This window comes from Armigeres subalbatus, chromosome 2 (assembly GCF_024139115.2).
Source record: "Armigeres subalbatus isolate Guangzhou_Male chromosome 2, GZ_Asu_2, whole genome shotgun sequence".
Classification (NCBI taxonomy): Eukaryota; Metazoa; Arthropoda; class Insecta; order Diptera; family Culicidae; genus Armigeres; species Armigeres subalbatus.
The window spans coordinates 340,628,504-340,655,934 of record NC_085140.1 but is presented as its reverse complement, the minus strand read 5'-3'; the positions used below and the strand labels follow the sequence as shown (position 1 = coordinate 340,655,934).

The 27,431-nt window shown below is 38.5% G+C and overlaps 1 protein-coding gene across 5 annotated transcripts in view; it reads right to left on the bottom strand.

Annotated features, from left to right (window-relative positions):
• The window catches only part of LOC134212844 (protein held out wings-like), a 61,637-nt gene that overhangs the window by 14,067 nt on the left and 20,139 nt on the right, over positions 1-27,431 (bottom strand). For 3 of the 5 annotated variants that reach the window (XM_062691067.1, XM_062691066.1, XM_062691065.1), the window contains exon 3: positions 44-344. The exons of the other annotated variants lie outside the window; for them this stretch is intronic. In XM_062691067.1, coding sequence (XP_062547051.1) covers positions 288-344 — 57 coding nt within the window. In that variant the 3' untranslated portion in view covers positions 44-287. The remainder of the gene's footprint in view (positions 1-43; positions 345-27,431) is intronic. 5 annotated transcript variants of the gene reach the window in all.

Here is a 27,431-nt window from a genome sequence, read left to right as displayed (position 1 = left end):
GGGAATGCTAATAAAAATAGCGAGATTTTTCTCGATGATTTACCGTTCTTGCAGCTTTCTGGTGGAGTCTAGAGCTCTAGGGTGGAGGTGGTAGGAGGAAGAAAAGCAGTGCAGCAACAACAGCGGCAACGGCTTTCAGAATTCACAGGGGCAGCTAGTGGAACAGATCATAAATTTTAGCCACATGATTTAAATTAACCGAACTGTAGTGAGGAGTGCGATGGCGAAAGTCGCGAAATCGCATCCCATGGGCTATCGTGATCTCCGATCTCGGCATTCACTATTGGCTAGACTGTCATCTGTCCCTGGTGGTGGTGTGGCACCGGTTGAAAGCAAGTAGGAAACTAGAAAAGAAACACACAGAGAGAAAAAGAAAAAAGAATACAATGGAAATGTCTTTTTCCGACGGTTGGGAGTTTTGGGGAAGGAAGGGATTGCTAGGCCAAGGCAGACAGCCAGAAGTTAGGTTTTTTCCTATGCAGTAGTAGAAACGTCAACTTGAATGGATTGTAAAATTTGGACGAGGGTATTATTGCCCCCGGTGGTAAATGGTGGACATAACGGGCAATACCGTGCGGAGAAAAGAAAGGTTGTTAAAACAATTAAATATTCTTTATTGTGAGGAAAGCTACTAGACGGAATCGAGTGATATCATCGGTGTGAACCGATGCGGTGTTTAAATAGAGGTGAACCGACTGTCGAGATGAGATACAAGGCTGAATGCAAGCTAATTCAGTACGTTGGTCATTGTAATGTTAGAAGACAGTAGTCAACAAAAAATAAAGATACCTTCCATTCAGTACTACTGGTGATTATAAATGAAATAAGTTGAAGCTTCAATTTTAAGCACTTGGGAAATGTTTGTTTTGATTAATCCTGAATTCTTATTATTTTTCTGGATAATATCTGACATGTATTCTACATCCCTGGTCATAAGGGGCCGTACACTTATTACGTAAGCATTTTTTCTGGATTTTTCGAACCCCTCCTGAAAGATTTTTTTCATACAAATGATTTTTCATTTATATGGTGCGTAAGATATTGACCGAACCCCCCCCTCCCCCCATAAGTGCTTACGTAATATGTGTACGGCCCCTAAGTTTGGGGCCATGCTCTAAAAAAATTACAAAGTTGTTTACTCATAGCTCTTATAACGGATTTGTGAACTGCAAAACTCTTTCAAAAGATAATGTGAACATCTTGGTTGATGCGGGAGGCATTTAAAAAGCGTTTTAAACCAATGTTTACTCCAGACAAAGACATTTTGTTTGTCTATCGTTAGCTAAAAAGCTACTTATGTTAATTAGTTCACATACTTTTATATAAATGAAAATAGCTCACAATTTCGGTGTTTCATCTCCCTGCTGAAGAATACCTCCACATATTGTTCCTTCTAATTACGCGAGGTGTTTGATTTGCTCAAAATACCAATTGTTAGCAACCTAACCCTTTCGTCAAATTGAAAGTAAAATATAAAAAATATTTTCCACAAAACACAGGTATAGCTTAACGGATATACATTTGTTTGCTTCGATCGACATAGGCGCACGAATAAAGAAGGCAAGAGATTCCTTTGCGAACAAAATGTATGAATGTAGCAAAAGTGTCACTCATTTTTCGAGCACTTATCCCAAACCGATTTTCAACAAGTTGCATTCAACGCAGAATACTCTCCCACTGTTTCCTATTGAAAATTGGCTAGATCGGACTATGGGCTCGGAAGTTATAGCCAAAATACCACTTTTTCAATAGAAACATTGACTAAAAAATTTTTTTTGAAGGCACTTATACTTAACCGATTTGCTTGCAACAAGTTGCATTCGACGCAGAATACTCTCCCATTGTGTCTCCTATTGAAAATTGGCCGGATCGGACTATGGGCTCAAGATGAATAACCAAAATACTATTTTTACAATGTACGAGAAAGGCACCATCACCGCTACGAGGGATGATGTTGACATTCTCATCAGTACAGATCATTTTCTATATGTATGGCTTTGATGTTAGAAAAAAATATAAAATTTGGCCAATGTTATGAGAAGATATTCAAATGTTGCGTGGTCACTTTTTAGTCACTTATCTTTAAAAAAACAGAATAATCCACCTAGCGGTAATGGTGCTTTTCTCGTGTATTAACGTGTATTAAAACATGAAAATACATAAGAGTAACAAGAACAGCACATAAGAGAGGTCGAAATTGCGCTTTAGGGAGATAGATTCAGTTATTTAAATCAATTCACATTTATTTGCGTTCATTTGAATGCATTGCAGCAGTTTTTGAAATTAAAAAAACCCTGATTAATCTCCCTAGCGGTGTTGGTCCCTTTCTTGTGCAAGAAAAATGTGGGTGTTTTTAGCGTGTTTTGCGCATAAAAAAATAGTATTTCAGGCATAACCACCCATCCCAATCTGGCAAATTTTTAATAACAAACAATGGGACAGGATTCTCAATCGAATGGAACTTGTTGCGAGTAATTCGGCCAATTCTAAGTTCCAAAAAGGGTGTCTTCAAAATTGTGTACACATACACACATACATGCATACACACAAACAGACATCACCTCAATTCGTCGAGCTGAGTTGATTGGTGTATTACACTATGGGTGTCCGAGCCTTCTATCAAAAGTTCGGTTTTGGAGTGATCATATAGCCTTTACGAATACTTAGTATACGAGAAAGGCAAAACCCAGATTAATCCACCTACCCGATCAGGAATGCATAACAAAATTAAAACTCAATTCTATCAATTATTGTTGTTATTTAAAACAACTTGTGTTATAATTAGATAATTCGATAAAAATGTGTCTTCGGCCAGTTTTATTTCAAATCAAAATTATAACAACATTAGTTATGAATATTTTCACATCATAATTGCTTACATTTTTTGTAGACATTGGAAAAAAATCGGAGGTAATCACCTTCAATATAACTTGAACCCGCTCGATATTAATACATAGCTGGAACAAAGTTGATTGCCTACATTATGGATGGAAATCTGGCGTGGTAGCGTCCCAGATTTCTATCCGTGATGTAGGCAATTACCTTGAAAGCAGATTTTTGTACAGAAAAATTATATCAACGTTTGTTATAATGTTGACATGAAAGTATCAACCTCTGTTTTAATTATGTTACGGCTAGAGGTATTTTTGATATAATTTTTGTTATTTTAACAACTAACCAGCAAAATTTATAACACATTTTGTTACAATATTTTTCTGAAATAAATAACTCCCCTTGTTATAATTTTGTTATGCATTCTTGATCGGGATAGGGGATAATAAAAAATAAATATTAAAATGAAAAAAATCAAAAAACTCCTCGGATTTATTAAAGAATGTTTTGAAAATCCTTAAAATTATTCGAATTTTATTTTGTTGTCCCCTCAAAATATTATTTTTTTGTATCGGCCTAATGAAAGAATCACCAAACATTTTTTTCCATGGATTCTTCAAAAAGTTCAATAGTCTCTTCATCAAGTTTTCTATCAAAGCATATCCAAAACTGTTAAGAAAATTATTTTGAGCTTTTTAGTGGAATGTCTTCACTTGCCATACGACGAGTTTGTACAATCCCATTTAATTCCACCACTTAATTGTACCTTGACAAATACGTATTTCGACCTCAACAGTGAGGTCGTCCTCAGTGTCTCGCACTTGACTCAAGTCAAATCAAGTACGAGACACTGAGGACGACCTTACTGTTGAGGTCGAAATACGTATCTGTCAAGGTACAATTAAGTGGTGGAATTAAATGGGATTGTACAAACTCGTCGTATGGCAAGTGATATCCAAAACTGTTTTTTCTCTACAATTCCCAGAGGAAATTACTTTCGATTTTGTTATAAGAAGTATCTGAGTATTTCATAAACTATTATTACAGTTCTACGAAGGGCGTTAGCCAAGTAGGAAAACTCATTATGTTCTTATTTGCCACCAACTATAAAGATAGCACTTTACCGATTACTTTTGAGAATTGTTATGGAAAGCATTGGTTTTAATTGTTGAGAAAGCTTATGACATTAAGTTGGTAGTACAGTCCTGATTCGCTGATTTGGATATTAATGGTGGTTTACTTCTTTGTGAGCCCTCCTTAGCCTAGCGGTAAGATGCGCGACTATAAAGCAAGACCATATTGAGGGTGGCTGGGTTCTATTCCCGGTGCCGGTGTAGGCAATTTTAGGTTTGGAAATTGTCTCGTCTTCCTGGACATAAAAGTATAATCGTGCTAGCCAAGAACACTTTTTTGTCAAAATGCAATAAGAATACTGAAAACTGAGGTTTTAATCCCAATAGTCGTGTTCAAATAACTGTCAATTGACCTAGATAAAATAGAATACATAAGTTAATTATGTGGAGATTGTGGCCCAACCAGAGAATCACGACTATAGAACATTTTCTAGTAGTCGAACTAGAATTTTACGATAACTCGCCTATGCAAGACGTTTTTTTAGCAATTCGCTCAAGACAATGAAAATAGTTTCAGGGACTCCTAAATATTGTAACTGGATACTCCAATGACTGTATATTTTTGAGAAATTTTCTTGATTCAATAGTCAAAACTTTATTATCAATGAGCTTAAATATGTAACTCACGTTGCATTCTTCTTGAATAGCTTTCCAAAGATAGCCAACGACTCTCTATCCAATGGTAGTTTAATTTTCAGTTGACTCTGAGGAAAAGAGCTTTTGATTAGAATCTATAACTCTCGCAACGTGTGAAGTAAAATAGAAACGTCACTTCCTAATTCTCAGCTCAACGCGATCAGATCCGAATAACTCCCATTATCTCCAAAGCTCCAAAGTGAGCTTCCAGATATTCATTTTTAGCTCGTACCAGAAATCCGCTTCAATGATTTATATATTTTATCGGATCGGTTAAAAAAAGCGACCTGCATAATAACTGCGTAAAGGTTTTTATTTTTCGTTGTTTTTTATAATTCAACATCCGCCGATACGCATTTCTGTCATAGGTAACCCCTGAGACCAGCAAAGGTAACCCAGGGGTTCATGTACCCCAGGCTGAGAATCACTTTTCTAAAGCATCTATAGTAAAAAAATATCCTAGAACAAGAACAAAACTACTTTGCCTCTCAGTAGAACGGGAAGGATCAAGTCTCCTCACTTCCCTATGAGTCGTGTTTAAATTAACAATATTTGAAACTGATGGGATAATAAATGCTTTATAATGCTTTTCTTTCCCTATTCGCAGTAAGTTTTTTTTTTCCAACTTGAGTAATGTGCCATTATTTTTTTCAAACTTGTTTTACATGGAGGAATACAAAAAAATGTTGAAACCATATTTAAGAAAAAAATCTCATTTAAAACTATAAACTGTTCCAGAAGTTATAAGCACACTTGGTTTTTTAAATATTTCGAAAATTTTTTAAGCTTTCTTCTAGTGTCGAGTTTTGCAGATTTTATGGGATATAAGTCATGTTTTAGATTTTTTTTCCTTCACACGGTTTTGAGGTGTTTGCACAACACAGTTTCAAGTGCTTCCTTCACATTTCTCATCAATATCTACACTAAATCCATTGCATATGGCCATTATACTTATTTACCAAGCATTACAAGTTTGAAAACTAAAAATATTGTAACAGAAAGAGAATTAGAGGCATTTGAAATGCACAGGGTGCCGCTCCAAAAACGTAAAATAAATGTCGGGCCCTCGTATTCACTTATTTAACATGTTTATTGGTTTATTTATTCAATGTTGGCTGTAATAGAACGAAATGGTCTGTACATTACTTCTTAACAACTAAACCAACGATATCAACTGCATTTGATTCAGATTCATGATATATGAGTGTCGAAGTTATTTTTCACTAGACAACAATCTAAAAACAGGTAAAATGGCTCTATCGAAAATGTTGTTCAAATATGTCCCACTTACCCCATGTATGTTAAAAATCAAGGGAAAGTGAAAATGGCAGATTTTGGCTTTAATCAAAACCTTTAAATCGTTTTTGATGTCACACAATTATTAAATAGCTCAAACTATTCTTCTTCCACATCAATGATAAATTTTGAAATGACTATTTTGTTGGAAATCCATTGAATAGAAATAAAAGCAAAAGATTTTGCCGGTAGTTTAAATTCATGATCAAACAATACCATTAGTATGATGCCGCAAAGGGTTTTGATTCCATTTTTTGTGTCAGGTGAATTCGTTGATAATTCTGCTTCATCTTTCTAGAACATTGTTACCATTAAAAACGTTCACCGATTAATCGGCAGCCATAGTACCCACTTACCCGTATTTTCACTTGCCCCGCGGTACCTTACACTTTTTCGAGGTTTTCTAGTCTTCGCAACATATTTGCATTTACTTCTCGACGACAACACTAACTTGCCTATACACTTCCAATGAAAATTAAACTTATCTAATAGCTCTACGTTTTTTACTAGGTGATTTAAAAAAAAGGCACCCTAAAAATGTTCAATTTGTGCAGACCCATTTTTCGGACCCAAAATAAAAGCTAAATATTTCCTAAATTTGATGCAAAATATTCGGAAAAATTACATCACGTTTATTAAATGGAAGGCGCGTTCTGAACTACCCAATAAAATGCCAATACGAATCTTAATTTTAGTTTTTTTTACGATTTAATCAATTTTACCCATGATTTTCACATGAGGAAATATCATATAAAACCCCGTTGGAAATTCAAACGAATATAACTTCTGAAGGAATAAAAAAATCCTATCAGCTGTTTTTGAGTTATATGCGGATACGAACACAAACCATTTCATTTTTATTATATAGAGAAGATAGTAGAAGAAGAAGAAGAAGATTTCAAATAATGTTCGGCAGGGATGTCCTACACAGTTGTCAAAAATATGCAGGGCCGGATTTATGGGGGGCCGGGGTGGCCGTGACCACGAGCCTCCACAAATCTTATGTACCAAAACCAACATTTTTTGTACATGTTGGGGCCCCACATACCTTCGGCCCCGGCCCCTTCCGGCTAAATCCGGCCCTGAAAATATGCGCTTTTTTATTTTTCACAATTTTGCGCACAGCAACTACACCGGTGTGTAATACACGCCGGTGTATTTGCTGTGCGCACCCCGCGTGTATTTGACGTGCACCATTTTGTCAAATTGAAGTGACATTTCGAAAACTCAAATATCCATCTATTAGTTGCACTCTCTGTATAAATTGAATTATCTTTATTAAAGAGATTTTCAGCCCTAGGCTGGCTCATCTCTTACTGTAAAAAAAAAAAAGATTTTTTTGCCAATTGTGTCTAGGGGAAACCGCTAAATGTTGAACGGCTAAAATTTTTGCCTATTGTTGAACGCCCATAAGAAATGCACGTGCGTTCAACAATAGGCGAAAAAATTAGCCGTTCAACATTTGGCAAATTACCCTAAGACACCTCTGATGTTCTTTATCTGTATACTTAACTATGGAACTATTCAATGGACCATCATTATTATAGGACTCTTTTGTGAATCGGGGCAGTAAAATTCATATATGTGGGTCGTTGTTAGTTCATTTTGTTGTTATTTTCCTATACATATTTTCCTATTATTTTATTATAACATTACTGCATCGTATTATCGAATCACATACACAAAAAATTCTTACTCAAATAACAAAGATTTTGAATGTTTTAGATATCGGACTAAGAATACAGATTATCTGAAATTTGACCCATGTTCATGCCCCCGGGACACACTCCCAGTGTCGTATTACGGAGTGTCTGCTGACCTGGTTTCGCTATAAGACGTATGTAGCTGCACTACCATACCAACGGGATTTTCAACTGCACTGGAGGGGGGTTCGTCACAGGGCGGGGGTTAAGTCTTAATTAAAATAAATTGAAACGCGTAGCAGTGATGCAAGATAAAACGATTGCTGCAGCCGGCAGATCAAGTAGTGTATGATTCCGCGTGCCAGGCTCGTGTATGTAACGAACTAGAATTCCTACGCATTCCCTAGACCTAGTCTCGTTCACCGATCGCGATTGCAGCACTCAACACTAACCCAACGGTGCGTGCCATCTGTCATCTACCTAGGTGAGACACTGCAATTTGTTGCACAACTAATCTTCGCTCCCACGTGAGTGCGCCCCGATTGTGGGAGTAGTTAGAGGACAAAGTTTTAAAACTCCTCCGCGATAGGTTAATTTTTGTTTCAGTTAAGGACGTTGACTAATTTCTCATTCAAATCAAACTCGCTGGCGATGAAAAAAAAAAGAAAACCTACGCTAACAACCGTCTTGGAGCGCGACCGGTTTCAATTTGAATCTAATTAGCCACGTACCTTACGTATGGCTGCAGCAGGTAGATACATCCGAATGTTTAAGGGGAATCAAGTCAGGTAGCCACCTACTCACGCGTTCGCATTAGCTTTTAGAAGTCATGCGGCACGGTATCGATGCCTCGTCAGTCGTCTACACCCCCGAGATCAACATTGGCGATCAATCAAAGTGATTTGACGCCCACTTGACGGACGGTTCTCGCTCTCGGGGGGTTCGATTGTGTACGCCGATGGGTGACGGACTGGTTGATGCAATTCGCGGAAACTAGACATTGGCTGGGCAACGACGACAAACTTTGTATGTAGGTTGATTCGGATGATTGCGCATCATTAAGATATAGGTAGCATTGGTGATCTTTTTTGGGATCATCGTGTAAAACAGTGATTGTTGCTTCGTTTTTCATGGAACGAACAGCGGAGCTATGAGATGAAGTTCACATTTGAACAAAATTTGTTGCGTTAATCTTCTTCAAATAAAATATACTTGTAAGAACATTTTATTGATTTTCCGTTGGTACTAACAGATACTTTTGCGGTAGCGGATTTGACACGAAACAAATCTTTTCGCAACAACATATTTTCTGCAAATAAGCTTTTTATCCAAATGATCATATGTCATTCTTAGATTTCGAACTTCTATTGAAGGACTATTGTTCACTTCAAAACAGTAACAATTTTTAACCCTTTCTTTCCCACGACTTTTTTGAAAAATTTCAATAGGAAAAAAAACTAGAACAAAAGTTATTTGGAATAGCTAAAAATAGTGGAAAACAAAAAAAATGATTGTTAATCAATAGTTGCTTTATTATTTTTTTCAATACTTTCAATATTTTTACACAAAATTGATTATATTGGCAGTCTAATGAAACCATAAAGTTGTGGCAAATACTGCTTTTTGTTGTTGAAATATTTCGATGAATGTTGGAAAGTGCAAAATTAGATGAAGCTCTACAGCTACCATGGGAAGAAAAGAGTTAACCTTAATTTATCTGTTCAATGAATTGAAATATGCAAAATTTATCCATGGAATAAGGCGATTTTGATAAGCTTAATTGACTGTGATAATTTTATTTACTTTTAGGGTAGTCAAAAATTTTAAATTTCCCTATTCTGTGTCGTCCAACAGATAAAAAGTGAAATCACAAAAGATCACTGATTATAACTTGTGTCAAATAACGATAAACTTTTTTTAATGCCAAGTTAACTTGCAGGGGCCCTCCTTAGCCGTGTGGTAAGACGCGCGGCTACAAAGCAAGACCATGCTGAGGGTGGCTGGGTTCGATTCCCGGTGTCAGTCTAGGCAATTTTCGGATTGGAAATTGTCTCGACTTCCCTGGGCATAAAAGTATCATCGTGTTAGCCTCATGATATACGAATGCAAAAATGGTAAACTGGCTTAGAAACCTTGCAGTTAATAACTGTGGAAGTGCTTAATGAACACTAAGCTGCGGGGCGGCGCTGTGCCAGTGTGGGGATGTATTGCCAATAAGAAGAAGTTAACTTGCAAGCATTGTTGAATAGAAATCGAGTATACTTGAATTTCTCACTATTTGCCGTATTTCTAGATATCTGATTATTTGAATTTTACTGATCTCACTTGTTGATGAATACCAATCGGAGCATGGAAAAAATGTGGACTTTGATGAATATTATTCGTCGCGTAAATTATGTTAGGAGTTAGGAGTTAAAAATAAAGTGATTCTTAAGTTGAATTTTAACAAATTTTGACTTAAATTGAAAGCATTCTTATTTTAGAGCAGTGTATAACAACATTATTTTAATCTCAGTTCAACAATTTGCTATTTTCATAGCGGACAATAGCTTCGAAGTAGTTTGCTGTTGGCGTTTGTGACATCTATGAAGTGTTGAATAAAATTAATCATGATGATAAAACAATGCATGCTTTATATGGTGCTTAAACATCATAATAATGTGAACTTGACAGGTTCCTCAAGTATATAAAAAAACATTGGACATTTTTTTTAAACTTTATTAAGAAACAATGGACATAGATGAAAAGATTTTGTATGTATGTGATTTTGTAAACAAAGATTAAAAGGTCGATTTGTCCATTCTGATGGCACTCCCATGCAAACCAACATAATGAACAGGTAGGCGAAGCCTCCCCCTACCTGTATGTGGCGATGGTTTGCGTGGGAGTGCTATTAGATTGTAGAAATTAACGTTTGTATCTTAGTGTACAAAATCACATACGTCCTTTTGAATAAGTACCCGAGAAATGGTCATCAACAAATCCAATTAATTTCTAGCTGATTTCTTTTCTACTGAAACGTTAGCCGCATTACGGCGTTGAATTTAATCTAGAGTTAAAAAACACGATAATAAACAAAACAAAATTAGCCGGATGATGAAATTTTTTTCGCGAGATTCGGACTATTGACTCGCTAATCTGAAGTTAGTGCTTGGAAAGGTTCGTAAATAAAAGTAATTCAGACCTTTTCGGTCTTCTGTTACTCTTTTGATTTAGCACAAGTGGTCATGTCGTCAGCAAGTGAATAGTTTGGTGGTTGGTAATGATCGTTTCAACATAAAACCTTTGATATGAGAGGTTTTTTTTCCGAAGCACTTAAAAGAAACGCTGATGAAATCCATCCCCCAAAGACATTTGCTAAATCCAATAATACAATTTTTATTGCCGCAATTCTACGCCTTAGCTTGCAACGCCAATTGGAGAAAGTTGATATAAAAAAAATGACGTAGTCCTACGTCATCTCTTCGTGCAACCCGATTGTGATGCACGATTTTTTTTTGTTTGTTTGATGCATGAAATATGATCGAATAAATTATTTTATTTATTTATCATCAGACTAAGGCCGAAGTGGCCTGTGCTGCACATAAAAGACTTCTCCATTTAGCTCGGTCCATGGCTGCACTTCGCCAACCACGCAGTCTGCGGAGGGTCCGCAAGTCGTCCTCCACCTGATCGATCCACCTTGCCCGCTGTGCACCTCGCCTTCTTGTTCCCGTCGGATCGTTGTCGAGAACCATTTTCACCGGATTACTGTCCGACATTCTGGCTACGTGCCCGGCCCACCGCAGTCTTCCGATTTTCGCGGTGTGAACGATGGATGGTTCTCCCAACAGCTGATGCAACTCGTGGTTCATTCGCCTCCTCCACGTACCGTCCGCCATCTGCACCCCACCATAGATGGTACGCAACACTTTGCTTTCGAAAACTCCCAGTGCGCGTTGGTCCTCCACGAGCATCGTCCAGGTCTCGTGTCCTGTAGAGAACTACAGGTCTAATAAGCGTTTTGTAGATAGTCAGTTTGGTACGGGGGCGAACTCTATTCGATTGGCGTGTTTAGCGGAGTCCAAAGTACGTACGAATTCTAGCCACTATGCGTCTTCGAATTTCTCTGTTGGTATCATTTTCGGCAGTCACCAGTGAGCCCAAGTACACAAATTCTTCTACCACCTCGATTTCGTCAACACCGATAGAAACTCGTGGTGGGTGGCTTACATTGACCTTTCTTGAGCCTCTTCCTATCATGTTCTTCGTCTTCGACGTGTTGATGACTAGTCCAATCCGTTTAGCTTCGCTTTTCAGTCTGATGTAAGCTACCTCCATCCTCTCAAAGTTACGTGCCATGATATCAATGTCGTCGGCGAAACCAAATAACTGGATGGACTTATTGAAAATCGTACCACTCGTGTCAATCCCTGCCCTTCGTATTACTCCCTCCAAAGGGATGTTGAATAGCAGACACGAAAGACCATCACCTTGCCGTAACCCTCTACGGGTTTCGAAGGGACTCGAGAATGCCCCTGAAACTCGAACTACGCACATCACCCGATCCATCGTCGCCTTGATCAACCGTATCAGTTTATCCGGAAATCCGTTTTCGTGCATTAGCTGCCATAGCTGGTCCCGATCGATTGTATCATATGCGGCTTTGAAGTCGATAAATAGATGATGTGTGGGCACGTTGTATTCGCGGCATTTCTGCAATACCTGACGTATGGTCTGTGGTAGAGCGTTCACCCATAAATCCCGCCTGGTACTGCCCCACGAACTCTCTTGCAATTGGTGTTAGTCAGCGGCATAAAATTTGGGAGAGTACCTTGTAGGCGGCGTTCAGCAATGTGATTGCGCGGTAGTTGTCACAATCCAGCTTATCGCCCTTTTTGTAGTTGGGACACACGACACCTTCCATCCACTCCTGCGGCAGAACCCCATCCTACCAAACCTTGGCTCTAGCCAGTGCCTCACCACCGTGTTTAAACAGCTCTCCTGGTAGTTGGTCAACTTCAGGGGCATTGTTGTTTTCAGCCGGCCGATCTCCTCCTGGATTTCCTGGAGATTCGGAGCCGGAAGTCGCATGTCCTGCGCGCGTGCTCCTAGGTTCATTACCATACCGCCACCGTTGTCTGCCATATCGCCATTCAGGTGCTCTTCGTAGTGCTGCCGCTACCTTTGGATCACCTCACGCTCGTTCGTAAGAAGGTTCCCGTTTATGTCCTTACACATATCGGGCTGTGGCACGTGGCCCTTACGTGAACGGTTCAACTTCTCATAGAACTTTCGTGCGTTATTAGCGCGGTACAGCTCCTCCGTCTCTTCACGGTCTCGATCTTCCTGCTGGCGCTTTTTCCTTCGGAAAATCGAGTTTTGTCTGTTCCGCGCCCGTTTGTATCGTGCCTCGTTCGCCCTCGTGCGGTGTTGCAGCAATCTCGCCCATGCTGCATTCTTCTCCTCAACTAACTGCTCACATTCGCCGTCATACCAGTCGTTTCTCTGATCCGGAGCCACCGTGCCTAGTGCAGCGGTTGCGGTGCTTCCAATGGCGGATCGAATATCTCTCCAGCCATCTTCAAGAGATGCTGCGCCTAGCTGCTCTTCCGTTGGGAGTGCCACTTCCAGCTGCTGCGCGTATTCTTGGGCTAGTCTACCGTCTTGTAGCCGCCCAATGTTAAGCCGCGGCGGACGACTCCGACGCGTGTTGATCACCGTCGAGAGTTTTGAGCGCAGACATACTGCGACGAGGTAGTGGTCGGATTCAATATTCGCAGCGAATAAATTATATGTTTGTTAAATAACAGTTAATAACAAATTCCCTCTATGAACTCTTCAGAGCATCTATCTGCATATTGATTCAGTAGCCGCCTTCCTAGAACTCAGCTAATCACGTTGAATGCCCCAGAGGAACTATGCAACAATCATAATTTACATAAATTCAGCAACAATATATTTTAATAAATAGATTATAAGAAAGAAGAACTGTAGAACATGCAAAACGGTACACACTTCTTTCTTATTTGTATGAAACTTTTATTATTTTGTGACTCGAACCATCGATGTCCCTCGCGGTTCGCTATTTTTGTTTCTAAATATTATTTCTGCTCATAACGCCAAACGAATGTAGGGTTATGTTCAGGGTTGTGCTGAATCATTTTCATACGATAAAGATTGAAATTATCATTTGATAACTCTTCTCATGTGTGAAAACTAGGCGAGTTGTCCTCGGCGCCAACCTTTCAAATTCTGGAATCAATTGATAATAAACACAAAATTATCAAATAAATGTGAACCTTACCAATGCTAATGTAATGTCAACAATGAAGTTCAATCTGATGTTTGGTATTGTGTTTAGTGCTATGTAGAGAAATAAGTTCAGAAAGTAAACTTTTTCAATGATAGGGTAAATGATGTATTTTGGACATCTGAATGTATTTTGGACTTTCAGCTTTATTTTGCGTGTTTTTCTACTTGGTCTTCTTCAAATAAATAGAAATAATGTGCCTGTTCAGCCTCTTTGATAATCACATTTCTAACCATAATTATGTAACAAATTGAAAAAAATATAGCCCAAAATATATTCAGATGTTCAAAATACGATCCTTACCCTACGTAGTTTGCCAGCGTTTTTTGGTCAATGATTTCATTATTAGTAACATGCTCATATATCAATAATGTTCATAAAATGGTAAATTTTGGCCTACTTTGTGGCATTTTTTTATTTAGGCCAATACAAATATTTAAAATCTATTGTGTTTCCCTCCCCCTCGGATTTTTTTTTGCCAAAAGATAATATTTTGAGGGCGCAACAAAATAAAATTCGGATAATTTTGAGAATTTTCAAAACATTGTTTAACAAATCCGATGATTTTTTTTTATTTTTTTTCATTTTAATATTTATTATTTATTTTCCCCCTTGATTTTTCGGAGACCAGTAGGACAAAAAGTTAATTAAATATTTCTAACGGGCTTATAAATGGAAAAATTGAAATACTCTACCTCAGCACGGTGTCACTATAAGGGATCGAGATAATTTTTTGAAAATTAGTATCTCTGAAACACCTACCAGCCATAAGAGCTCCTCCCTCATGCATTTGGTAATGTAAAATATTATATTGAGGGAGCAAGAACAATTTTTATTTATTTTTTTTCATCATTTTTAGAGCCAATTCCGTATAAATCTTTAATCACCACCAAAAACTAACATTTTATAATTGCAAATACGTGAAAGAGGAAAGCCTATGATATCGTGTAGTGGGTGTTTCAGAGATACTGATTTTATAAAAATAAGTTTCTTTAGACAAAGATACCGTGCTCAGAATCAAAATACTTGGTGCGGAATAGTTTAATCAAAAGTTTCAAAGATGTGCGTGGACTGAAAAGATCTAAATGGACGTGTTTTCGTAAAGTGAGCAGAATCGACTAAAGTGTCAACCCAACAACCCGTACCTTGAAGCTTAGGAGTAATCACTAGATATTTCTGTAAGGAAAGACCTACTAGTTATCTGTTACAAACTTCCACTCCAGCAACTGCACTCAAATCTCGTTTTCCCACACGCATACGCCATAAAAGACACTCTGAATGCGCATAACCACACGCCACACGTTTTATGCCGTTAAAAATGGCCTTTTCGAGGGCGCCCTATCGCCCATGCGCAGAATAATTGACCCTCTTTTTGGAGCGAGCGAGCCGAGTTGCGCTGTTGAGGCCTCCCTTCCACACTGCTTTTGGCGACAACAGCAGCCTCTCCTAAGCCAACCTACACCCATCATTTCCGTCTCAGGGTAAGGCGCGGAAGAAAAGCGATAAATCAAATCGCCCCCACGAGTCGAACCGTAATTCTGAGGGTGCTTCGGCTGCTGCAGCCAAATGTAGAAACTCTAATAAATCCTATGACGATGACGACACGTCGCAGTGGCGTGCGGCTTCGTGGAAAATGCCAACAAATTTGAAAACAATCAGATTGAACTTATTTGGATTCAACTAAAGACACAAATCCCTGTACATCATCCGTTCACATTAAAAATAAAATAATGACAAAAGCTAATCTCATGAAAGAATGTCGTTATTTTTTTATTCAAAGTAGGTATGTTCAAGCAACAAGAACATTGACCAAGTATTCGAATTCTTTGGAATAAAATGATAGAATTTTCTCAAAGTATGTTCATTTCATAACTAGGAAAATATAATACTCGAACCTTCAGCGACTTCTAAAAGCGTAATCCAAGAAATCAATAAGCTGTGAGTGTCACTTCATCCACAGGGCCACCTCATCCGGCTTTCGGCCACTGTAGCGGTCACCCGTGATTCATAAAATGAAGCAAACTGCGCCGCGTGGCCGTCATCGTCCGGCTGCTGACGGCTGCTGGCGGCGACCAGTGCAGAATATCCAGCCAGTTGGCAAGCCAAATTAGTATTCCATATATAACAAATTGAATTCGAATTGTTAGTGCAGCTCAGAGCGCGCTTGCTTGTAGCTCGGACGTGTGGAAGACAATACCTCTGTGTGCCTGTGTCATGCCTTGAATCGACGCGTGGGAAGTAGTTCCTTCGTGAGAGTTAATACTCCTGGCCAATTCAGCCTCAATGCGATTGCTGCCGCGAAAAAAAAACAGAAAGTGATCATTAGCCAAATCAAGTGTATACAAATTATTACTTTTCGTCGGATTTTGTTTTCTCGTCTCTTGGCAGACAAAGACCATTAGCGACAGCTATGGTAGTGTGGTGTGTGGGCTTCCAGAGATTTGGTCCATCTGGAATGGGATCGCTGTATGATTCCCACACGATTGTGACCATGGCCGGTATGGTCGTCGTATGTATGGTCAACATCCGTCATGTTCGGTCGTAAAATGGATATTTCAGGGGGCTAAATTTTTGGCGAGGTGGTTATGACCGGACAGCGGATGTTCAATGAGTCAGACGGCAAGTAATAGTGGGATGTGGATATGGAAGGACTGAATGCGAAAGACTAGAGTTAGTCAGACAGAATTCACTGGAACAATTTACGCGCATACAAGAAATCTAGATAGTGTACGAATTGAATGCACCTCTACTTTATTCATTAAAGCACAGGATGCCAAACTATGATTTTAAGACATGTGACCTCTTGAAGGTCGCCAAAATAAAAATTAAAAAGGATGTGCCTATAATGTGCAAAGTTGTTCCCATTCATTAAAACAGCAAATCACATGTAAATAAGATAAAAATAACTTTCAGAGTAGTATACAGGTAACTATAAGCACGTAAGAATAATCATGGCAAAATTTTTGAGTCGCGGTTTCGTGGGTGCAAATCTCAAGTAGGGCAAATGATCCGATAGTCGTGGGTGTTCCTATAGTTGCGGTAGTACAGTATGCGGAAAATCTAAGAATCAAACGCAGCAACCCACTTCGCCCAATAATAAATCGATATGTCAAAACCAAGGAATGTAAAATAACAACATTACCAATGACAACGACATTGTCCTCTCTTGTAAATGTTGGGACAAACTCAACTCGCAATAAGCGTTTGTCCCAAACTGCAACAGAATAGGACAATGATCGCCTGCTGCGCATTTTGAGAACTAGGCTAGGTGTACCAGTTGTGGCTATAGCACCAGTTGTCGCACTAGTGCTTTATATGCCAAATGACCAATCAAATCACCGCAAACCAAGTTCATATCGATAAAGCATATTCATATGACACTATAACACCTTTGATTTCCTCCAAAACAAGCAAAGCATAATTGTAAAAATTGATTTTGCTTAATTTTTAACGTCCTTTGCACCAGTTGTGGCACTAGTGGTCCCAATTTGGCCAGTCCCATAAGAAATCAATGGGATTTGCCAAATAAGGAACCAAAATTAAGAATAGTGCCACAACTGGTGCATGCGTTCCTATTATGGATTAATCATTTTTGAGGATGATAACAAATTTTATTGTGGTTTTCACAGCTGTTCTAAGGAGCAGGAAGTAAAACCTTTCGCTTGATATATAAAGTCGACCCGCATGCCTTTTACTTATTTTTAAAAAAATAGTTGTTCTTGTGTATGGCGACAATTGGTACACCGACCCTACTCGGTTTTCGATGCTGTTTTTGGTTAAATAAGTATCAGTTATCTATGTTTAGACATAAATTTAACCATCTGTTCACAAGATTTTTGTTTTACTTCTGAAATATACAGGTTATCGCAGTTTGAAAAGTTCACAACAATTTCCTCTCCATGTTTGTTGCAAATAAAACGGAACGCAACATTGTCTTTATCCTCTGCAGATGAGGACAAAGGGTTATCGCTATTCTCTTTTGTCGCTTGTTTTTTTGCATTTTTCAGCAACAATTACATTCCTTGGTCAAAACACAACCCAAGTGAAAACAGCATTGATTATCTTGATAAACTGGTACCTAAATATCTTTAAAATACCTTACTAAATTTTCGCCTGTGCTTTGTGAGACTTTTTCATAATTGTGAGGTGCTTCAGTGTACGAATTTCGATGCCCCATGGTACCTGTCAGGTAACATTTTGAATAATTATTACAAACTAGTTGACGTCTTGCGAACTGCCCATGCAAAATTCCCATATTTTCACGATTTTCTTTATTTTGCTCGTGATTTGTACATGAGAAAATACCCTATAAACCCGTCGGAGATTATAACGGACAGATTTGTTGAAGGAATGGAAAAAATTATATATAGGAAGAAGAATATATATATTCGGATTTTAATATTTTGATGTTTGTATGTATGTTCGCTAGGGGCTAAGGAGGTTTAGACATGCGGTAGGATGCGCGGCTAAAAAGCAAGTTCAAGCTGTGGGTGCCTGGGTTCGAATCCCTGACCGGTCTACTAAATTTTCGACTTTCCTGGGCATAAAAGTATCATCATGTTAGCTTAATGATAGAGTCGTGATTCGCTGGTTGGGATTTTGATACTTAGTTCACTTTTTGTTGGGCCTCCGCTGGTTGGGCCTTGACCCAGCTAAAAAGAAATCATACGTCAAAATGGAATATAACCACTGAAAAATGCATTTGGCGTCACTGGACATCATTTGTCATGTCCAAGTCGGAATGCACAGGTTCAAATGGCTGTCAGTTTTAATGTCAGAGTTTAATGAACACTGAACAATGAAGCTGCGAGGCGGCAATGTTCCAGCGGGGGATGTAACGCCAATGAAGAATGTATATAGGGCACTGCACGGACTGCTTTGTCTATTTTTCGCTGCAAAGAAATCTGAAAACAACAAGGTCAGTAAACGTCAAATTTCATGAAGAACGGAAGAGAAAGAGATTCTTCAGTGCAGTGCCTTATTCGCCAACTACTTCTAAGTCACTTAGACGATATCAAACAAAATTTGGTACATATATTCTCTATCCTTAGAGGAAGGTAACAAAGGGAAAAGTTTGAGGGACGGGAAAGGTGTTTTGTTTAGAAAACGAACAATTCAGTGTAACTTTCAACTGCCAGGACCTTCTAAACTCCGGAAACAATTGAAACCAAATTGGGTACACACATTCTCTATTCTGATGGGAAGATTCTATGGGGGGTTGTTAGAGTGATTAAGAAAAGTCCTATGTTTATGGAAATATTGCATTATTAAGGGAAAATTTATATTTAAAAGCGATTTATTCTAATGGGATCTCCTACTTATATAATATACATTATTTATGCAATCTAGCATTTTGCTAACTGAAGCTCACTTGTAAAGCTCAAACCGGGTAAACTCTGTAAAAAGTCGCGATCGGTAAATAAAATTAAGTGTGTAGTTAACTGAAACAGATTTTACGACCGTGATTGAAATGAATGATTTGTTTATCGGCTTTATCGATCAGTTCTACTCAAAGTATGAGGGAGTAGATCTTCTGTTTCAGTTATGAAATAAAATTGGATTAAAAAAAGGTTCTATCCTATTAGATCGAAATTGGGTGATTGGATGAACACGTCACGATATGGACATCCCTCCAAGAGTGGTAGTGTGAATTCCTCAACAGCTCAAGAACTCAAGAACAGCACATGGGGAGACCATTGCCTGGATTTGTTTGCCTGTCTTGGCACGGTGGTTTCCATACCACTAACCAAGCCGTCCACAACCAGGACGTTAGGCAAGAAGATTCACGCTTCGATTGTTGTGCTGTTCAATAGATGGTCTTCATGCCTCCCTTTCACACTCTATCGTTTCATACTTGTTCGCGCCCTAGCGAACGGCTTTCAATCTGATGATTTTCAATTATCTAATCCCTCATACTTTGTGTAGAACTGATCGATAAAGCCGATAAACAAATCATGTGTAGTTAACCAAATGTATAGGATTACACTGGTACTTTCCATTTAATTCCTCTACTTTTTGTTATCTTCACAGATACGTATTAGACCTCAAATGTGAGGCCGTTTTTTGTGTTTCGTACTTGACTCAACTTGAGGTCGAAATACGTATCTGTAAAGATAACAAAACTTAGTGGAATTGAATGGAAAGTACTAAACTCATCTTAGACAGTTGAAGACATTCCACAAAAAGAGCTCAAACATTTATTCTGACGTTATTCATGCTAAAGGATATCGTGGTTGCAGAAGAGCCATTTATAGCTTCCAATTATATGAAGAAGTGAATTGCATCCAAAAACTCTGCGACCTATACGGTTATGTTATGGTTTGGTGGTGCTTCTCGGTGCCACACAAGATACATACACATGCAATGGCGGACATAGAAAAAGCTTTCAAGTAATAACTAATGAAATATAGAATAATAAAATACTAAGTTTAAAAGCAGGCCTAGTTCCAGATAAGGATCGGAGCTGAGCTCAACTAATAATCAGAATCTGGGAAACTGAACAGCTACCGGAAGAGTGGAAGGAAGGAGTTATATGCCCCATCTACAAGAAAGGCGACAAGCTGGAGTGTGAGACTGAGAACTTTCGAGCGATCACCATCCTTAATGCCGCCTACAATGTGATATCCCAGATCATCTTCCGTCGTCTGTCACCATTAGTGAATGAGTTCGTGGGAAGTTATCAAGCCGGCTTCGTTGACGGTCACTCGACAACGGACAAGATTTCTACTGTACGGCAAATCCTTCAAAAATGCTGTGAATACCAGGTCCCAACGCACCACCTGTTCATCGATTTCAAGGCGGTATACGACAGTATATACAGCGAAGAGCTATAAAAAATTATGGAAGAGAACAGCTTCCTTAGATTGCTCAAAGCAACGGTAAATGGTGTACTAAACAGTGTGAAGATTTCGGGCGAACACTCCAGTTCGTTCAAATCGCATCGGGGACTAAGACAAGGTGATGGACTTTGCCTGTTGTTCAACATTGCGCTAGAAGTTTTCATGCGGAGAACCGGGTGTAAGAGCCGGGGTACGATTTTCAACAGTTCCAGTCAATTTATTTGTTTTGCGGATGACATGGACATGTACAAAACGCTGATAAGACCGGTAGTATGTGCCGGTAGTCCTCTACTCTACGGACATGAAACATGGACAATACTCGAGGAGGACTTGCAAGCACTCGGAGTATTCGAGAGGCGGGTGCTTGGGCGGCGAAGTATAAACCACGAGCTCACCCAGCTCCACGGTGAACCCTGCATTCAGAAGGTTGCTAAAGTAGGAAGGGTACGATGGGCAAGGCATGCTGCAATAGTGTTCGCTTCCGATACGACAGGTAAAAGACGACGTGGACCACAGCGAGCAAGGTGAGCAGACCAAGTGCAAAACGACTTGGCGACCTTGGGGCGCATTCAAGGCTGGAGAGATGCGACCACGAACCGTGATTGTGGCGTCAAATTGTTGATTCAGTGTTATCTGTTTAGATGTAAACTAAATAAATGATCCACCGCTCAGTGCCATTTTATACCAATGCCAATTGCAATACAGCTGCTAAGTGAATATCAAGGTTTTAAAATAATGTGTTGTGAATATTTTGGATTATGTACGTATGTAACAGGATTGTGTTTTCGGGCTTCGAAACTCTAAAACATTCTGGATACATACTATCCAAAGCGAGTTTTTGCAAGTTTTAATTTCAAATTTTTTCGAGAGTTTGCGGGAACTTTTCTGAAAGCAGGACGTGACCGTGACTTTTGCTGGTGAATGAAATACACAATTACAATGAAAATTGCAATGCAAAAATGGTAGATCAATCCAGTCAGCGGATCATATGATTTAGTGTTTTATATTTAGCTTCGAAACCATGCCGTACTGGCCCTAATTTGCTCCCTTTCGGCCAGATGGGTTTCGGACTACTGGCAACCAACCAAAAATCCAAATGGCGATCAAACGACCCTTCCCCCTGCTTGATATTGTTTTCCAATCATGGTCACTTCACGATCTTTTTTAGCCTAGCGAATTCAAAAGGGCCTAGCGAATTCGAAGGGCTCAATAAAGTCTATACAACGTAGCGGCAATTTCCCAGTGGAGGATGCAATGCCATGATCATGAAAAAAGAATATAAGGGATCACCCAAGTCTCTTTTTGGATGATTTCATATCTTCATTTTAGAATAGGTTTTAGAACTATGTATGCATAAAATCGAAATTTCCAATCATAATTTACTAGTTATGTATATAAATGAATCTCGTTACTTACCAAGGAAATCTGAGATCGCACAATCCCCTCCTCTATTGAGTTTTCTTTTTCTTAACATGAATAGCAGCAGCTGAGACAGTTTACAGTGCACTCTAGTGTTGCACCTGCTCATACGGATGAGTCACTATTTTCGGGTAAGAATCGGTTTAGTCACGATACATGTTTAGTGTGGGTGAGTTGATAGACAGGTAGACTAACGACCAGAGCTAGAGAGATTCCCGCCCTTGTTTTGCTCCACTGGACGTCGAACGGAACAGAAGACACGGGAGTCAGGCGGTGAAATGGATCTGACGAAAGGGGTTACTCTTTTTAGGTACAATATTAGGATTAGTCAAGGTAGGTCGCATAATTAAAAACAAAGCTTAGTTTTGGGTTTTATTCACTTGTTATTTGAGCTGCGCTGTTACTGTTGTATAATTTAATGAACAAGTATTATATATAGTTTCAAGTACGTTCCAGGATGCTAATGCCATGTTCTTACAAGTCTAGTTTTCTTCTATCAGTATTAAGTAGAGCTTTATTCTTTGTGTTGGCTTCATATACGTATGGCATCATTGCTTTCTTAAGTCAATTTATTCTAGATAAAAACAAATTTAAATACTAGTTATAAATAAATATTTTGTTTTTCATGTATAAAAATACGAGTGATCTGCTTGTACTCTCTTTATAATGCAATTTCTCTTCGATCATGGCAGGCATTCCAATTTGTCAGTTTTAAGACGATTTAAAAGCAGCAATCATGCGTGTCTTCTCTGTTTTTGTTTTATTCTCAACATTCATTCTTCTTCGTTAGTATCATGCGCCCCTCTGCAACTGGTCTCGTTTAAACAAAACAATTAAGCAGTAGATGAGGAAAACAGACTAGAAGCAGTAAGAACATGCCGCATTACGGACGGCTAATGTCCTCTCGCATGGCACGTTTTATGTATTTATTTTTGAAAACAAGAGTTTGAGGTTTAGTCTTTATCAATGCAGAAACTGACTCCGGCGAACAGATCTAAAAAAATACTCTGAGAGGTGGGCACAGATAGATGGCCTGTCGGTTATTTGAATCTTTCAAGGGGACGCACAGTTGAATGCGTTGTTCTATTTTTTTACTCACTAATTTATATTGGTTGTTTACTTGGCTTAGAGATGCGCTTGCAGGGAAGTTTTAATTTGGGATTACTTTTATAGAGCATGCTGATGGTTGATGGTAGCACATTGCTTGTGCTTCATGGCGATGATCGTTAGCGAAACTTCATGGACATTGTAAGAAACGGAAACAAGGTTTTTAAGTGCACCATATCTATTGGGCTTGATTAACGAGCAATGGAGTGATTCCCATTATAATTATTAGATAATGATTATATCTAGGTGAAAAAAGTTGTTGCTATTTGAGATGATTCCACAGTGCATTTATTAATGTAGACCTATTTGGTCAGCACCTCATATTTCAATCGCAGCCTTCATTATTCAGTCGTGATTTTTTGTACACCATTTGAAATTTGCAAATACTGACCATAAGTTTTGAGGATGGCAATAGGAGCACTGTCAAAATAAATTTGCTCTCAAATTATATTATTTTAATTGAAATGTTTATGTCATACTGGTTAACAAAACTTGTGATGGTTTTTTCACAGTACAAAGTGTTCGTATTCAATTTGGACCAAATACCCGCTCGAAATCATAATTTGCTCTAAAAACCCGTCTACACTAGTCTCTACCAGCCCTGCCATTTTAAATGGATGCAAAAACTTCATACAGCAAAAATACTTCACTGCACCGGTCAGTGTGTTAGTAACAATAAACATGAAACAAAATATTGAATGTACCGCTTTGCCATTCTGAGTGGAGTGGGCTCATGCACGCGTGCGACTATTATTTTACTTTTTTCATTGCTAAGTGTAGTGAAGCTGCGCCCCTCGTGTTTTTTTTTTTGTTATTGTTACTTACTCAAGCTGTACATTAGGCGCGGTTCGCTAGTTAGGCGGGTACGTGAGCTATCATGAACCCAACAGTAGTGACAATACGTGAATTTTGCGCCGCTGGTTCGGAAAAAGCGTCAGCATTTATCACGGCGGTGACTTTGTAACGGGCCGGCTGCTGCCGCAACGCAACGAGATGCTGGTTCCGTGACTGATAATGATAGTGTATTGAGGGAATCATTAACTAATTAAGAAGAAATTATTGACGGAAACTGCTTCTAGTATTGCGCCTTGTTGTCGACGTTCGAGGGCATGTGTCGATTCTGATGGTGGGTAATTAAAATACGACTCTACCGCAAAAGTAGGAAATAAACCAATAAACGATATTGAAGATTTGAGATTCAATATTATCTTAAAGACCCTTTTTTTTCATACACACCGAGTACTGAGGTTTGGGTCCTTGTGACCTTTTGCCTATGATGTCGGTCATAAACGCAAGGCAACTGAATCAATTTAAACTCACAACATACCTCATGCCTGACGTAATGTAGCAACTAGAAAACAAGAGTGAAAAACCAGTTCAATTAGAGACTGACTCATGTCGGTTCGATTGTACGGATGTTGCATCTACAAAACCAGCTCAGAAAAATGGACACTCATCTTTCAGTCAGTCAATCAATCGGTGCGTTGTTGTTAGGTACTAGATTATACACAGAAAGCGATTTAACCCATCGAGCGATCATCTCGATACGATGGCGATGAACGTCGAGCCATGAAACCATGTTGCAAAGACGTACGAATGGTACAGGGGAATCAAAATGCAAATGCCTTGAGCGGTTGACGATCACTTTCTTCGAATGCTATGTGGTTTGATGAGAGATTTACGAGGCAGACTACCGACTATTGGTTGATCGGTTTAGCGCTCCAAAAATAGATGGCTGAAGCAGTGGTTCAATCAAAAGATTTAGTCTGATGTGTTTCCTTTCGCAATTTCAAGTTCGTTTCAAAATATAATGGAAACAACATACAAATGGCTTCAGCAGTTTCTTTAACATTACAAATATATACTTTTTCAAGGTTTGAGTATAGGTAACCTCGACACCAACTTTTATAATTCGATATATATTACAGACTTTTTTTTATAAAATAGATATACACCCAGGTTTTTTTACGCGGTTGAAATTCATTAATTTCACGGTTAATCTGAACTTTCACAGTTTTTTAATACCCCCTGAATTTTCTTTGATTTTTTGTTATTTTTTTCGTAAGGTTAACTCATTGTTTCATTGACGCTTAAGGTCTTAAACGACTAAAACCAAACCGTGTAAAAAAAAACCTGGGTGTAAATTGATTTGTTTTTTTTCACGAAAATTTATTATTTTTTTGTTAAAAGTTTGACAACTCAAACTTTGATTTATTCCATGTAAAATTTCCATGAAAAGAAAATAGGCGGCAATACAATTTTACTCCGCTTGGTGAATAGAAAAAAATTAGCGTGCTTTTGCCAAATGATGATCAAATATGAGCTTGGTTCCACGTAGAATGCGTTTAAAACGGTTGAGATTAACTCTATAAAAAGTTGTCCAATTTGTTTTTTCTCTTGAGAACGTACACACGGACAGACAGATATTTGTTCAATACTTCGAATTGAGTCGAATTGTACATAAGACTCTTACGACTCGAACGCCCTATCACTGATTTACTGTTTTATTTAGTATTAAGTGCATAAAATCCTGTTGAGTTTGAATGAATAAATTAATAAAAAAAATCGCTTGGTGTAAAATAATGGCCGTTTGGTACTTCTTTGTCTTTGGAAAAGACTTCCCAAGTAGACGAAAATAGCTCAATAATATCAAATGCTGATAAGAAAGCAAAGTGAGATATTGACATGATTGATATAAGAGATAAAAGATCAGACAATAATATCAATATTTTGAACTAAAATATCATGAGAAGATCAAGTCATGGTATTCGTAATAAGTGAAGAATATCATGTGCCATTAGTTTGTTCTTATCCATAGCTAATATTGATATTTAAATGATATTTCGGTGCATTTTTTTATTGTTCCCTGTTCTTTTATCTCTTATATCAATCAAGTCCTTATCATTTTTTGTTATTCTGTTCATGGCTTCTGCCCGGGTTGTTATGTTTTTCCAACCCATATTATCTTTTTTTTTCAATTGTTTAAAAAAACGTCAATGGTTTATAAAGGTATCTTATGGTTTAGTTTTCTTGCCCCTAATTACATTAATAATTCCATTCTACAGACATTCTACAGGGTCCGGCAATTGAACTGCTACATTAGTGAGTAAAAATAATATAATACAAAATACGTATTGGGAACTAGTTCTACAAAACTGCTCCGAACCGTGGGCACATCGTTATTTTGGTACCAGGGGTTGGGTTTTATGTCGGCTCAAACAGTGAAGAAAACTAAACTAAGGGTTTGTCAGGATTCATTTCCTGAACGCTATGAATTTCACTGTCTGGGGTATGTTGGAGGCCGCATCTGCTGTAAAACATCATGTTTTTTGTGCAAGTCCGGAAGCGACATCTGGTGGCATCCGGAAAAATACCACAAGAGCACCTGAGGGCCTCGTACGATACGTTCCTCGATCGTCTGCGACGAGTGGTTAAACTAAAGGACGAAAAAGATGAACTTGACCAGTGAGCTTTCAAAAAGTGATGTTTTCTAGTAAAATTAAATGAAATTAAAATGAAATATTTTTGTTTTGATCAATTTATCTGTTTATTCTAATGTAGCACTTCAATTGCCGAACCATGTAAGTTATTGAAACAGTGGTCATTCTCACCCACATTTTGATGTTCAAATATTTTGCAGTGGAATTTGTAGCCGAAGTAACAAATGAAGTGGTGGAATTAAATGGAATTGTACAAACTCATATCGAAATAAGCCCATAGTTGCTATAAAACATTTGGTTGTTTTATCAAGAATTTAGTTAACATTCTCCCAAAGTGGTCTGGTTCTTAATTTTTATGTTCTAGCTAAACAGCTCGTTCAAATTGTCACTCAAACTCTTTTTTTATGGAAACCACGCCGATTCCAATATTGTTAGCTGCCCATCGGACCGTATCACCATTTTTCAACCATTGACTTCGGCCAAATAAACATACAACACGCCCAAACCAAATCCACTTGGAAATGCATACACACGCCAAAACGATTGAGATTTCATATGGCACTTTGGCTATCGGCATAATCTTTAAATGGGTTCCACCTTTGCCTCCCGCGCAGGCGAGAGAAGTATGCAAACGACGACCGGCCCAAGCAGGATGAGTAAACTCTTCAAGGTGCCTAATAGAACTGGTTTTTCCCGTCTTCATCTTCGAGGCATGTTGTCCATTAGCATAACGTCCGCTGAGGGAAAAAAGTGTCGCCTTTTGGTGGAATAATCACAACCGTGTAATATTCTAA